Raw genomic sequence first — 16461 nt, forward strand, 5'->3', positions numbered from 1 at the left:
TCGTTATTGAGCTGGTTCTCTAAGTTGCTTGAGCTGAAGTTTAGTAGCTCATTAATATCCAAAAAGGTACCTCATTATGAAGTTTACTTTTGGACTGACCTTGTCCCTTCCCCTTCCCGTTTTCTTCTTGTCTCTTGGGATTCCGTGGCTTGTATTAATTGGGGGCTGAGTTCTATGCTTTGAATTCATTGGGAAGTTAATGAGTTTTGTGCTTTACCTCTTGGGATCTCACGGCTGGCTCCTTATTCGGTGACCGTCCCTCGTTTCCCGTGGCTGTGGCTCTCGGTCCGTGCGGTTCCCTCGTCTCCCGTGGCTGTCTCCTTGGTTCCTGGTTTGGGTGTTTATCCGTGAGCTTTGGGGGGAGATTTCTATGCTTATTATGCTTTGGTTCTAATGGAAATTAAAGACATGTGGCTCTTGGCATTCCTCTCTCTTGCCTATAAATATGAGAAGATGTTATGAAGAAAGGGAGTTGATATTTTGTGAGCATATTTGCTGTTAACCTGCGGGTTTGTTCGGAAATCCTGCGGGCTCTTTCCAACCTTCTTTTCTCATCCCCTCCGGAAATCCTGCGGGCTCTTTCCACCCTTTCTTCTTGGGCTTCTAATCTCTTCGTCTCTCCGCAAGTGCCACTCCATCTGTATCCTTCTTCTCAAAGTAAAGCAACTTTAGGGTGTCGTATCAGAGTTGACTTGAAGCATCTATTGAAGAAATTGGACAATCTTGCAGTGGTGGACCATCGGTTTGTTAGTTCTATGCACTTTACTTATTTAACCTACAAATTCGATGCATGTGAGGAACCCGCTCTGACGGTTGTCTGAGGATAGCGCCTTTTTAAATTTCTTTATTTCTTTAAAGTCTCCTAGCATCTTTGTTGTGTTTGTCAAGTTTTGGGTCGTTTGCGTTTATTTAATAAAGTTTGTTTTAAGTTCTACTCATTGTGTCAGTTTTTCTCTTGTTTGTCTACATCACATCCTCAGACTGATGGACAAACTGAGCGGACTATTCAAACCCTTGAAGACTTGTTGAGGCTGTGTGTTCTTGATTTTGGTGGAGATTGGGAATCTCATATTCCTTTGATAGAGTTTTCTTACAATAATAACTTCCAAGCAAGCATAGGAATTGCTCCATATGAAACACTCTATGAAAGGAAATATAGAACACCTCCATGTTGGGCAAAGGCAGGTGAGAGGAAGGTAATTGGAGCATATTTGATTGATGATGTTACAAACAATATCAGAATAATAATGGATAGGTTGCTAGTAGTATAAGATAGACAGAAGAAGTATTATGATGCTAAGCACCGTTCTGTGGAATTCAGTGTAGGGGATTTTGTCTTCATAAAGATCAGGTCTATGAAGGATGTACTTTGTTTTGACAAAGTTGGCAAACTCAGCCCTCACTACATTGGTCCTTTTGAGACTGTGAAAAGGATTGGGAAGGTAACCTACATATTGGCTTTAACAGCTACATATGCTGTCCACAATGTGTTTCATGTTTCTTCCTTGAGAAAGTTTATATCAGATGATCCTTCTAAGATCATAACATAAGATGTGGACATACAGTCTGATCTTACTTATGTTGAAGAACCGGATCGTATCTTGGAGTTCAATGTGAAACAACTAAGGAGCAGGGAGATACCTTTTGTTAAGGTTCTATAGAAACATGGGTTGGAGAAGAATGCTACTTGGGAGGAGTCGGAAATGATGAAGTGCTATCCTCATCTCTTTATGTAAGGTATGTTTATTTTTTCTCTCATTTAAATTTCGTAGACAAAATTCTTGTTTAGGAGGGGAGAACTGTAAAACCCGAAAAATGTCGATCTGATGCATCGTACGCATTTCGATGCACTGCGACGAATTTAGGTGAAATTTCAAAGTCGTCGGAATTCGACGAAATAAATTTTATTAAATTCTACATGAAATTTCGATCGAAATGGAATAAAGAACATATACTAAATTCGTACGGTTTAAAAATAAAAAATCGCTGAAGATTGTTTAAGTAACATTTTACCCTTTGTACCTATTTTGCACTCATGAGCTCTTAAGAAAATCTTTGTTAGCGAGGGTACATGCGTCTTTTAGTGAGCCCTCTCCCTCATATAGGCAAAATACCTCCTAGGGACTGAAATATTTCGGTCCCTCTTGTGTTTCTCTAGGCCGAATGAAGGAGCACACGAGAAAAGGATGAGAGGGCGACTGCTTGGGCTCGGCGAGTGGCGGCGAGCGGCGGCGGCGAGTTTTACGGCGGCGGTTTAGAGGGAAAATCAAATGGATTGTTTAGAGAAGATAAAAGGTAAGATTTAAACTTGAAAATCTTGTTCTTTTCCCTTTGATTTTCATGAACCAAATATTTAGTGTTTTGATTATGATGAAATTTTCTTTAGAAAAAATTTAGGGCTTATTTATGCCTATGTTTCCAAGTCATAAAATATGAAGTTTTCTTAAGAAAACTTAGGTTCAAAAAATTAGGATTTTGTTTTTAAATGAAATTTTAATTAAGAATGTTATTAGGAAATATGTAGAAGTAAGTTTAAGTAAGAAATTGATTTTTGTTTAAAGATTTTTTTATTTTCCAAATTAGGGCTTTTTCTAATTTTGCATTTCTAAGCTTGCATGATAACGAATTCTATTCCTAAGGGTTTTGGGAGGTCTCTAATTAAGAGAAATTAAACCTTTTGATAAAAAAAATATTTTCTCTAATTTTATATATATTAATCCAAAAATTTAATGCCCAAAACTTGGAATTAGGAAAGAGAGATATTTTATTATGCAAAATTAATGATATTAGTTGTTGTGTACAGAAGTATTCGTGGCGGTAGAGAAATATCATATTTAACGTCTTAGCGTTGTACGAAAATATGGCACGCAATCAGATAAGGGAGAGGGTCTAGCATTCACATGAGACACCAATGTTTTTACGTGGAAAACCCCTGAAAAGGGGGAAAAACAACGGGGCCTAGCCCAGTTAGTCTGACGACGAAGATCAGAAGGACAGCGTCAGGTAGAAGTCCAACAATGGAAAGAAATCCATCTTCGCGTAGATGTCCAGCGAAGTCCGATAACCGGTAGAAGTCCGGCGTCGGGTAGAAACTTGGCGAAGAGTGAAGGTCCGACGTCGGGTAGAAGTCCGACGTCTGTTGGTGGCAGAGGAGAACACCGAACTTCACTTGGGCAGAGTTTCGGCGTCAGGAGGGAACTCTGTTGTAAATTGGGAAGAATTTCAGCATCACGTGGAAGTTGGGCATAATTCCTGCATTCTCCCGAATATCACGCAAAATCCCGACGTGTTTGGGCGGTAGGACGAACTCCGGCGGTGATCGAGGAGGAGCTAATTCTCCTCCTTCTCTTCTCTTTCTCGCTTCTCTTTTCTTCCGTCCCCCTCTCATGAGAAATGAGGGCTCTATTTATAGATTTACTGGCGTGGCATACCTCGTAAATAGGCGTGAGATCATGGGCGAATAGGGAGTGGTCGAATGGACGGCCGATATTGAACCCTTTGATCATGCACCGTTTGTTGAACATTTGAAGGTCTTAGTAATGTCGGAATTCGGCGATCTTGGGCTTGTTGGATTCGTCTCGTCAAGCCGCTTGATTCGAGTATAAGCTCGTTAAAATCAGAGACCGTTTGGTAACTCAAATTGTTGTTTGAACCTTCCAACAGCGCTTCGGGTCCTTGATTTGGACCCATTTGGGCTCGGATTGAGTTGAATTAGGTGTCATTGGGTTCGTATTTCTAAGACGCTCAGTTTGACTGTAAGTTCGCTAAAATCGGAGTTCAGATGATCCCAGATTTAATTTTTGAAGTTTCCAGCTAGCTTTTTTGCCTCGAGATTCGTGCCCGATCAAGATAATTTTTGCATGACATATCATTAGTGAAGTATGAGGTTTCCCAAAATTTGATTTTAGGTAAAATCGAAAATTTCATTTAAATTTTATTTTAGTGAAAGAAGGAATGTGATAAATTATGAGTTAATAATAAGGTAATTACTAATTAGGATATATATTTTATCTTAGAATTAAGACTCATGCTTTATGTAATGAACATGCTTATGTGATAGATAAGTGTTTTAGGGTATGTGTATGTGAATGAGTATTAGTGAGCTTTATGGAAGTAATTAGCTATGACATGTGTAGTGTTAATGAGGAATAGTGATTTTGAATTGATATAAGAAGTTTATGTTGTAAATTCTTTTTCTTAGGAATTGAGAAGAGAATGAATTAAGGAAAGATTGGAGAAAAGACACTTTCAACAATTGAAGTAGGAACACCTTACTCTTCTTATTCATGTTCTTTTATATCTTTGTTTTGAAATATCTCCTTAATTGTTATATATTAAATGCACATGAAATATCCTTCTTATTTGATAGAAATGTTCATTAAATATTCTATGAATCAAGACATTTTTAATGTTCTCAAACATATTATAATTCTTATCATGTGATAGTAAGCAAAGCATATAAATCTTTTTCATGCAATATTGCCTCATACTCAATACATATGGTTGATATGAAAATGTCATATTACCTACATATGATTCTATTGAAAAGAATGATTGAATGGTTGTGTATGTTGAAGGCGGAGTACCAAATATGGTGCAAAAACACAAATATGACTCTTATGAGCAATATGACCCTTTGGGGAAAAAAGAAAAGTAAAAGAATGGCCAAAAAGATATTTGTGTACTTGATCAGTACACTTATGATACTCCGATACGGGTGTATAAGATAAAGCATAAGCAAGCACATACTTAAGACATACAACATACATAAGACATATGGCATATTTAAGGCATATGACATATTTAAGGCATACGACATACATAAGGCATATAACATTCATAGGACATATGACATACATAAGATATATGAACTAGCATATTTCATGTGGCATATACATAAGAAACAACATGGATAGCAAAATAATGAAGACATTTTACTTCTAACATACAAGTAAATTTTCTTTTAAAAGACATGTGAAGATGTTAGAGTTAGTGTTTCCTATTGAGCTTTAGCTCATTCCCTCATTTTGGAATATTTTCAGGAGAACTCACTGCACAGAATGGCCGATCACCCTTGGTTCACCTACAGTCGTAAAAGACCGGCTGATAGGTTCCTCTTATGTTTTTCTTAGTTGTAGTTTACTCATTTTTGGGTGGTTTGACATGTTTGAGAAATTTTAAAGCCACCTTTGTATATTTGAACAATATGAAATGATATACAATGTTTATTATATATTTGGAAAATGTTTAGAGGTGCTTTTAATTTCTTGTGAAGTGTTTTAGACTAATTAAATATATGTTTTAAGAAATGTTTATGTTCTGAACGTCTAATTCCGTTCCCGCCTCGTCTACACGAGCTCTCCGGGCCGAGTTGTGACACTTTTAATGTATATACTCATTTCACAATCTATTTCTAAGTATAAAGCCACTCATTCATCTGAGCATCCTCATCTTCACAACACTTTAACTTCATTTTATGCTTCTAGTGATAGTCTGTGCCGTGAGTCTAAGTTATTCATGAGAAAGTACATATATTTAAAGCTTTCCAATAAAAAAACACTTCACTGAAGAAAAACTACCTCACTGCAATGAAGATGTAGCCATTGAGAGAAAAATAAGTGTTTAAAGAGGTTAGTGATGGCGCGTATGAGAGTTAAAAGATTTCCTGCATGTGTTGGGTCTGCTGTCGTTCTCTTTAATATCTCCAAGAATACATCTGCAATAGTTCAGAAATGTCGTGTCTCAGGACATACTAATACATCCATATACAAAGAAAAAGACAAACACCATCTTTTAGAAATTGAATCTAAAATTCCAGCAAGTAAACTATTCTTAGGCTTTCTTGCACATGTAAACGACTGAAAGGTAATGCTATCACGATCATACCATTTCCTTGTTCAATGTGCTTGAGAAGCCTACTGGCCCCATCAGGATGTATGATTAGCATTCTTAAAATATCTATTACTGCATGGAAGTAGCAATGAAGCATTGTTAGACAAGATATGCTCGAAGTGAACATATACAAACAGCAGAAACTTTGCAACAATAAACATTACACAAGACGGAAAAGTGGAAGTGCATATGTAAAGGAAATGTTAAAATGAGAATGACAAGGAGACTTTCCAATCAGGTGAAGTGAATTAAAGACTTCGGGTATGTATAAATTTTCTTTGAAAGTATTAGAAAAAGTATTAGAAGCTCTGTATTATATTTTGATTGTTTAAATTATGCACGTTTGCATATCAATGAGTATAATGAATCTATTGAAAGATGATTATATATATATATATATATATATATATATATATATATATAATCTAATGAGATTACATTTTCAATCGATCCTGATTAGTAATTCAAGACAGGTGATAATGATAAAAGAGTGACTAGATTGTTTGCCACTGTTACGCCCCATGGTCAATTGGAAGGGAGTTGAAATGGGGCCTGACATGCATCTCATCTACTCTTGGTGCATCTGATTCCTAGGGCGGCCTCTAATGTGTCATCCTCTTCTATCTTGTCATTGGTATTGGATTTTTACTCTTTATAACATGCTCATTCTCTTCCATTGGTCATTGATTGGGAAACTTCTGCAATCCTTGTTTCATCTGAGTATCTTTGGACACCTTCACTGTCTCTTGAGGTGTTATCTTTAAATTCTTAGGTTGACCCCTTAGTGAGGTTGCCACTTCCTTCCTTCGTGACCCTAGACTCTACTGGGGCAAATACTTCTATATCCTCCTCGATGGTTGTGCCTTTTCCTCGACAACCACCAAGTTCTTTTGCAAATACTCTTCGAGGATCGAATGTTACTGGGTCTCACCACTCTCCATCCAACAACTCTTCAATTATATTTCAATAAAATTCAATAACTCTACATCAAAAAGAATCTTCTTCCTTTTAAGGGAAGCCTACTCTCCTCCTTTCCGATGAGGAAATCTCTGCACTTGCTAGGCATTTTGCCCTCTCACTTATGGGAAAATTCTCAATGGGCCGTTCAAATAAGAAGATAATCACAAGTTTTTGTTTGACTTATAGCTGAAGGGTGACTACTCTATTGGGCCCATCGACCCACGACATGTCATCATAAGACTTTTCTAGAAACATAGTACATTAGATTCTTTGCACAACGATAATACTATATTAGTGGCCTCCCAATCAGCATGCTTAAATAGTCCCCAATTTTGATTACTCTATGGAACCCGTCACCTTTGTTTGGATATAATTTCCATGACTTCGATCGTACTACTTCAGTCAATCAACCTTATTCAACTTGGATTTTATTTTTAGGAAGCCTTGACTAGTCAATGCTGCAACAACCCATTTTGTTAGGCCTTCTATAGCCAGAGTCTTGATAGAACTAGATATCAAATTCCCGTTTCATAAAGAGGTGTGGATTGGGTCCTCGTCATCTGGATATTGGCAAAAGGTGAAATTTGAAACTTCCCACCATACTGCTCCTCCCATCAAATGTTTAAGCATAAATTCTCTGATGTTTCAAAGCTCATCCTAAGCTGGGACATCCTAAATTTTAGGCACAATACCTTCAACCCTATGGTCATGATGATCCACCTAGTCCTTTTTGCAGCATATCATCCTTCATCAGTCTAGGTCTACTTCTAAACCATGGACTCAAAATCAGATTCTTTTCGGGAGATAGTTGCTAATGTTTTTATCCCTACTAACCCTTTTGTGTTGGTCAACTCTTCATCTGCTAATATTTTCTCAAGTTCTAGAAAAACCTCAACTTTATCCTATCTCAGATCATATCAATGGCTATTATCTTAGCTATTTTCTGACTCTAATGGAAGCATTAAGAATATTGACTATCATAGATAAGAGATTTCATATTCTTTATACTAGAAGGGGCACAAATTCGAGGAAAATCTATTGGCACTAATCTTTATTGACTATGCTTCAAGCAAGATAATCCAGATGAATAGTTCTCTATGCTATTATATTTTTTCTTTCTCCTCAACAATTCTTTGAAATTGCCCTCGTTGTATTAGTATCAATAACTAGTTAATATTTTATGCTTTTAAAATAATAACTAAAGATGCATTTTATATTTAGGCTACAAATATTTCAAAATAAACCGATACATACATATTAAATCTAAAGGCTCAACATTAAGCCATACAATAATTTAAATGAATCAGTCACCCAATATCCTTTTTCTTTACTTGAAAAGCTTTACTGTATGTCATATGTTTTTTTATTCCTAATTAATTCTAATGATTTTCTTCCAAAAACTACTCACGTTGATGTGGGCTCCGAAAATTCGCGTCTTGTCATCTCTGTGCCTTCTTTTATTGATAGGAAGAGATTTAACAGTAGGGTCGGAGGAAACGGGAGCAAACATGCGGCTCTAACGTGCGAAACAAAGAACAAGAGATTGAGAGTTCCTGCGTTCGTGAGAGTCGAATGGGTTGTTCTGTCTCTTGCTTGCGGTTTTGTAAAAACGAGGAGCGGTTTTGTCGTTTGGCAGAAGATCGTGAATGGTGTGTGGGGCAATGAGGTTGTTAGGGGTTAATAGTTGCCCGATTGATTTCTATCGAGGCATGGACCAATTCATCATCTTAAATATGGAGAATCAATTAAGTCCCCCTTTCATAAGCTTTCTAAATTTCTCTTAAAAAACAAATCCCTTACCTTCTATTGGGCCTCAGCCGTCCGAATCTGTAGTTCTTTTCTTATTAAAACAATAAAACTAAGAAAGTGGTAATCAAGAACATAAATTCTGCGGCATAAGAAACCAAACAAAAACTAAAGAAAAAAATCATGGATAGCCAAGAACTAGCCTTGACAAACTTGGATACATCTGAAGACAGGATTGAAGGGTTGGTCCGCATAGTTCTCTTCACTCACAAATAAACTCATCCTTTCAATCGTAAAAACACTAAAAACTACAAATACTGTCTTATAGATCATTTCCAATAGGAACATGAAAAAAGAAATAGCCTTCACATAATCAAATTGCAATATCTCCAATCAAACTATGAAGAATAGTCTTAACATACTAAAATGCCAGGGGAATGTATCGTAGTTAGCTATACTTACAAGAGATAAGAATGTCAGCTAAACAGAAGCAAGGCTGCATCTAATAAAAGTTTCCAGCCTCCAATCATAAAATATGAAAATAGATAATTGACACATCATTGTTAACATAATTGGTTGGTAGAAAGCAGAAAAGAATAACAGTGAATAGTATAAAAAATCAACTGTACCAACCTGATCTCGAATGTATGTAGCAGACATGTTTCGCATAAAGGATAAGAAGTAAAGGGGTTTATGTGGATCAATTTATAAATGTCCGGGATAAATTCATAGCAACTTAAAGAAAACAAACCAGCAACAGGTGCGTTTAAAACTGACTAGTTACCTGGAAAAATTACAGAAACTGGCCATGATTTTAGGACCTTAAACAATATAATAAAGTCAACATCAGCAAATGTACTGCTATGGTAATGTGCCGTGTCTTTTAATATATTTACAATTGCTGATAACCTTGATAACTCAGGATCTGACAACGACAATGTGTTATGCTCCTGCAAAATATAACCGTGTTCAATAGAAACTATGAAGGCTACGTCGCTTCGATAATCATTTTATATCGAGATACACATAATTTAATGCAGTCAACCATTCTACAAAATAACAAGATAGGCTTTCGACTAAAGAATGAAATATGAATGAGTTATCTAATTTCATGTTTTCAATTCAACGCTCAAAAACAGATATAAATTTGTTTTGCTTTAGTATAGAGAATTCAGACTGTAGTCGACATGTTTTTTTTTTTTTTTTTTTTTTTTTTTTTTTTTTTTTTTAATTTTTTTATTTAGACTGTAGTCGACATGTTAATAGACAACAACCTCAGTATAAGGTTTAAAGTTTAAAAGTACTGGCATCACAAACCAAAGAATAATAGACATTGAGAAATAATTTTGAATAAATGATCAACACCTTTCACCTACAACAACCCGGTCCAACAATCTACTATTTTCAACTCTCCTCTCGTCTCAATCTAATTTTTAAGATGATATCAAAGCCATACTCAACGAGAGATTGAAGGGTCCTCTAATATGGAGTCTCTCCTCAATGCCGAAGGGTATTTCACGAATATTGAAAGCCAATCTTCAACAAGCACAAACGGCAAAAATATACATATGATAGATCCTTTTGTAAAGAAAGTGTTGGCAACTACCACCAAGGCGATGGTGACAACTGCCACGAAGAGGCCAATGTTCAAGACTTTGACAACTTCAATGTTAGAAATCAACTTCAAAATGAAAGACCTGGATCCCAAAATGAAAAACCCATGATGACATATTAAATTAACTAATTACAAAGAGAACCGAAAAAAAAAAATACAACTCTCTATTTTAGCCATCTGGACGACAAATTGAAGAGAGTCAACTATTCTCCTAATAATTGCTTATTCTAGAACATCAACAAAACAAGTTTGGTTGTTTAAAAAGGTAAATACGCATATGCTCTGATTACTAAAAACAAGAAAACTTTTATTTTTATAGTAGAATCAAGATCTTCATATCATATGACAGAAGAAAAAAATAATACCTTCCATAATTATAGTCCATGCCATGAAATTTATATGGTTACAGATGGGTCAGTATTAAAATGTATTAATGCTCCTCATTCAACCTATTGAAGCTTCACCAAACCCACAAAATCCCCCATCACCTTGTCAATGCTCTTAACTCATGGAGAATGAGCTTCGTCTCTATAGTATAGGGAAAAGAAAAATCAAGAGAAGCAATCAACATATCTTCAGCATACCAAAGAACCTAAAATTGTTCAAGGACCAATTAAGCACAAACTTGAGATAATAAATCCAAAAATGATAATACTGATCTTCACTATACCATTACTGATCTTCACTATACCATTGACGTTAGGAAATGAGTAAGGTCATGCACTAAACACTTACTTTTGTTACTTATAAAGGTCTTCAACTGGATTTTGTGTTTTTGTCACTTTCCTTGATAATTTACATATTTCAAACAATATTCATGAAGCTTTCAAAATCTTTGAGTGGAAGAAAGTTGTAATAGAAAAAAATTCAATCCTTAGAAAAAAATGGTATGAGAGTAGTTTTTGAACTTCTGCAAGGCAAACAATTTGGGATGCAAATGGATCATTACAACCAAATTTAAAATAGATTGGAGTATGGTTAAATTTAATATCCGACAATTGTAAAAAGTTAATCTTATGGCATTGAAAATTAAAAAAATTCTCTCCAGATGCGAAACAAAATTCAAATTTTGCTCTAGCTTAGGAAAAAATTGGATGGACCTCTACATGAACTTGAAATTAAGAATGTTTTTCTTAATGGTGATCATAAGGCGAATTGAGATACCACTTACTTTGGAAAATTAGAGAAACATCAATAAGGTATGTAGAATTAAAAAAGCTCTATATGACCTCAAATAAATTCCTTGTACATGGCTTGGTAGATTCTCAAAATAGATTGAGGTGTTTGACACAAAGGTATTCTTATGATCGTGTATGTAGATGATACTATATTGATAAATGACTTTGCTAGAGAGATAACCAGATTAAAAATTTTTCTGGCCAAAGAATTTGGGATAAAAGATTTGAAAAATCTAAAATAGTTTCTTGGTATGAAAGTGGTACAATCAAAAAAGGTATTATCATTATCTAAAAAAGAATTATTGTTGTTGATCTATTCCAATAAGACTAGAGAGGGAGTTGAAGATAAACTTGAATTATGGAGGTCAACCTTAAGAGTCTAAAGGTTTTCTCATCTATTACTACTAAAATTACACTCCATATATTCAGTTTTAAAGATGGTGGTGAGACTTGCAATGATTTATGGTGCCCAATGTTGGCCATTAAAAGAGAAGCATAATACTAAGTTAAGATTTGCAGAGATGAGGATGCTCGGGTGGATGAGTGGCTTTATTCTTAGAGATAGGATATGAAATGAGCATATCCTTGAAAAGGTTGGAATAGCTCTAATGGAAGATAAGATTAGAGAGAGTCTCCTTAGATGTTTGTCACATAAAACTTCGGCCTTCCGATGACCCTTCCGATGACCCGGTTAGGAAAGTAGATGTATTAGATTTGACTTATGTAAAAAAAGGTAGAGGTTGAACTAAAAAGACTTGGTTATAAAATATTAGAAATGGCCTCTCTTTATTAGATTTAGATGAGAATTTGACTCTTAACATGACACAATGGAGAAAAAGGATTCATGTAGCCGATCCCACATAGTGGGACAAAGGCTTGTTGTTGTTGTTGTTGATCTACTTCAATAAGCAAGAATCGTCGAATGTAAGTGCATAGAAATTCCAATTGATCAAAGGCCACCAAGTGATCAACCTCCATAGAGTTTGATTCCTATGAGAACATCACATTTTGCACCATGTTGACATCAGTCCTTGAAGTCTTTTTGCCCCGCATTGGGTTAGACGGCACCCCCGCCTTGCCTGCACCACTTCTAGAGTTCTAGTAACATAAGCGTCACCCTTGGGGTTCACCATAACATCCCTTAGGCTTTCTTCTCGTGGGCCTACTGTCCGTATGAACATTGGCCAAGCCATCAGACATATGCTTCGCCAATGCTTGAGACTTCCCCTTTGTCTTGCCCAAGTTGGGCTTACTCGTGGATCGCATCTCAACCCCCTTTTATTCACCAATAGATCCACCTACTAAACACCTACAATAAAAACCCACACCACCACCTCCTCCATCACCTCTGCCCCCACTCAAATGGGGAGGCGACCTTCGGTTCTACCTACCATGCCAGACATTCTCACACTAGATAACTGCATTTTAAAGTACCTTAAAATGATACCAAGAAAAAGCCTATTATCCAAAAAGTTATCCAATAAGAAAATTAATATTTTTATGTTTCAAAACAACGATCCACCTTGGGTTATTATACTTATGTATGGGGAAACTTGGCTACATGGATAAATAATAAAAAAACCTCTGGTCTTAGAATCAGTACCGAAGTTGAAAATAATTCAATTGCCTTTGGTATTTGTAAAGAATGTGGTTATAAATATTACTAGAATAATTAATCTATCTAGCGGAAAAAATTTCTAAAAGTGAACTATGAGAACAATACTGCTATAAGTATTGCAAAAAACCTTATTTACCATGGACTAAACACATTAAGATTGATTGACATTTTATCTCAGAAATAAATAAAAAAAGACTAGCCCAACAAAATTACATTCCAACAAACTCTCAAACTACATATATCTCACCAAGGATGTATTTAGTATGTGTTTTGATAAACTAATCAACAAGTTGGTTATGATCAATATGTGCAACCCAGCTTGAGAGAGGTTTGAAATAATACTTAATTTTTATCAGCACCTTTTCCATCTATAACAACCCAACAATTCATAAACAACAACTTTCATCTATAATAGTCTAGCAACCTGTGGATAGCAACTTTCAATCTATAGAAATCTAATAATCTGTTAGTAACATTTTTCCATTCACAACAATCCATGGATAGCAATATTCCATTTTTGTTTTATAGTTAACTCTAGATTTTATAATTAAAAATTGATTTTCAAATTTATTTCTTTCGTCAGTAACTATTTCTTAGTATATTTATGTATAGCTTTTTGTCTTCCTTTTTACATACAAGTAAATAAAATTCTGTCATATAGTCTCCCATTTTCTACCATCTTCTCTTCTTATTTTAATACTGAAGAATATTGAACATAATGAAGTTAGACACCAACATAATTGCATGAAAAACCCTAAAAAAGTTTGCACATAATTAATGGACTATCAACACTAAATTTTTGGATATCATTATTATTTAAATGATAATTTGTACTATTTATTCCTAACAATAATTCATCATCTGATCATTAGATTTATCCCAATGATTTTGTTTTAATTTTATGAATCATACTTATCCCTTCATTCATGCCAAATGCTATATGAGCACTTAATAGTTTTTTTTTTCTTAATCCATTCAAATTAATTTTATCTACCATCCCTAATGGTGACTCTTGTGATCCCTTTTGTTTATACCCAAATCTCCCAAATCTTTCTTCAACTAATCTTCAATCTCCTCTATATCACATTTTATTATATATAGATTCAAAATACTTAAACAAATCACATGTAAATGTAGGTGTCACTTTTTCCGCATGCCATCATTGGCCAACAGTTATCAATTTTACACTTATTCAAATTGCATCTTATAGAGGGAGAGCTTAGAGCAGAGATTAAGTTTCCTATACTATATTCTAGAGATCCCAAATTTAAGTCACAAAAACCATCTTCAAATGCAATGATAAAGCTGCATACATCAACCTCTTCTTAGTCCCTATTAAGTCTTACACTGCGTATAAGACCCTCTATAAAATTGTATTAATACTATCTTTATCTTCTAAGATTTTCCTCCATTATCCTAACCATTTATTTCAAAAATTGTTTCATATATCATAAGCATGCTTCAAATATCATACACCAAAACAAACAATATAAATCTTTTATAACACAAAAATAGGAAATAATTTTAGATATTTCAGTTACTTCACCAATTAATATGTTAATGTAGTTCATCGTGGTACTAAATGCTAATCTGTACTTTACTAATCATAGAGATGGAGGAAATGAGATTTTGAAATTTAATAAGAGTATTAAAGACCCAGAAACCGATATCACATTACAGCTTTTCAGCGTTCAGAGAACAATACTGCTTCGAACAAATCAAGTTTGAATGCAAGCACAAATTAACAAATCCCATAAAAAACTGTTAGCTTTCTTAATCGATAGATGTAAACTGAAATGGTCTAAGCATTTGTTATGGAAAAATCAGTTCTTAACATGAATAAAAAAGAGCAGTACTTATTAAGCTGACCCCCGAAAAAAGTAGGAATGAAAATAATTGTTGAAGATTTTAGTTCAAGCAAAATCAGTAAAACAAATTGGGGAAATGTAACTAGGAAAATTCAAAGATATGCATACATGAACACAACACTATTTAGTAGCATCAGAATAAAAGCTTATTAACTTGGCATATGTCAGTTTAGCCTCAAAACCGGTTGGTGATATGGTTCAACTGAATATGGCGTGCATTTGCAATGAGTTGTGGCTTTTAATCTCGGTAAGAATTTAAATGCAGACACAGTTCAAGCTCTCAATATGACTAAATTACATCTATAATCACATAGAAAGATTCATAAATAAAATATTGAGTATTCAACTAGAAATGTCTAAGGTTGGAACAATGAGCATTCTCATGCTAACAGAGGAAGCTTGTTCATACTCAATGCAATTATAATATTTGGATAGAAGCTGTTCAAAATGATTTATGAAGAATAAGTTTAACACCTCAAAATTCACACATCAAGAATAAATGAAAATAGGGATTTATAACACTCAACCCAAATAGTTGGTAAAAAAGAATAACAATCGTGTACATATATAGAAGCATAATATTTATAAGTAGACAACAAAAAATGACAGAGAACCTCTAATGATACAATTACAAAAATAAGCTAATTACAACCTGACTGATATTTATGTAAGCAGATACTGAAAGAAAAAGCACCAGAAACTGATCACTATATACAAAGGCCACTCCATTAATGCTCAGTCCATTTTAAAAATTACCATTTCAGCTGAAAGCGCCAGATTAAATGCTGTAATTTTCTTCAGAATACCATCAAACTGTGCAGTCTCAAAGAGAAGCATTCCTTTCTGAATAATAAAAATTCAAGAAAATTAGAAATGACCAAACTTTTTTAATTGCCTTCGCAGGGAAAAATAAAATCAGCTGCACAAAAAAAAGTATAAAATAATAAGTAGAAAGGAAGATCAAACCCAGTAATCATAAGCAAGGGAAACCCAAGTATTTGACATAAATATTGCAGCATCCAAAGCAAGTAACAGAAAATTTGTTTAATGTAAAACTTAAATTGAAAACAAAGCAGATCTTATAGGCATGAACTATACTATCTTGTAACAAGGAAAAAGAAAACTAAAATAGGGAGCTTATCTGCAATTGACCTTGAATTAAGTGAGAAAAGAAGCGGAATAGGGTATTGCCAGCAGAACAGTAGGCCGAAGAAACACAGATTGAAGAAAGGTTGGGCTAAGAGGACAACCTTAAGGTGCTTGTCTGATCAAAAAGTCTAGGATGACTGTCTCATCATTTGGCGATGAGAGGAAACTAACTGATTCCTTTGGGAGTGAAAAAGCATAGTTCATTTGTATGCTTAAGCGTGTTGGCCTTCATGCGTGCTCCATGATCAATTCAAGCAATTGCGAAGAAGATGGTGGACAATAGGCACGACATCACATGAAATAGGACTAAAACAACTTAATGTTGCGCAAAGTCACCAAAATGTCATTAGTTCCCGAAATGGAATGTGCCGACTCGTTTGGAGCACTGAAATTACCCAACGAGCACCTTCCGCAAGCTACTTGATCGAGCAACGA

General features: G+C 34.8%; 1 protein-coding gene across 1 annotated transcript in view; it reads right to left on the reverse strand.

Annotated features, from left to right (window-relative positions):
- The window catches only part of LOC110103848 (phospholipase A-2-activating protein), a 93772-nt gene that overhangs the window by 19236 nt on the left and 58075 nt on the right, over positions 1–16461 (reverse strand). Inside the window, exons 15-18 of the mRNA XM_020832708.2 lie at positions 15634–15720; positions 9383–9548; positions 5887–5964; positions 5580–5716 (exon numbers count right to left, since the gene is read on the reverse strand). Of these exons, the coding sequence (XP_020688367.1) occupies positions 5580–5716; positions 5887–5964; positions 9383–9548; positions 15634–15720 (468 nt within the window). The remainder of the gene's footprint in view (positions 1–5579; positions 5717–5886; positions 5965–9382; positions 9549–15633; positions 15721–16461) is intronic.

The sequence above is a fragment of the Dendrobium catenatum genome, unplaced genomic scaffold, assembly GCF_001605985.2.
Source record: "Dendrobium catenatum unplaced genomic scaffold, ASM160598v2 fragScaff_scaffold_1211, whole genome shotgun sequence".
Classification (NCBI taxonomy): domain Eukaryota; kingdom Viridiplantae; phylum Streptophyta; class Magnoliopsida; order Asparagales; family Orchidaceae; genus Dendrobium; species Dendrobium catenatum.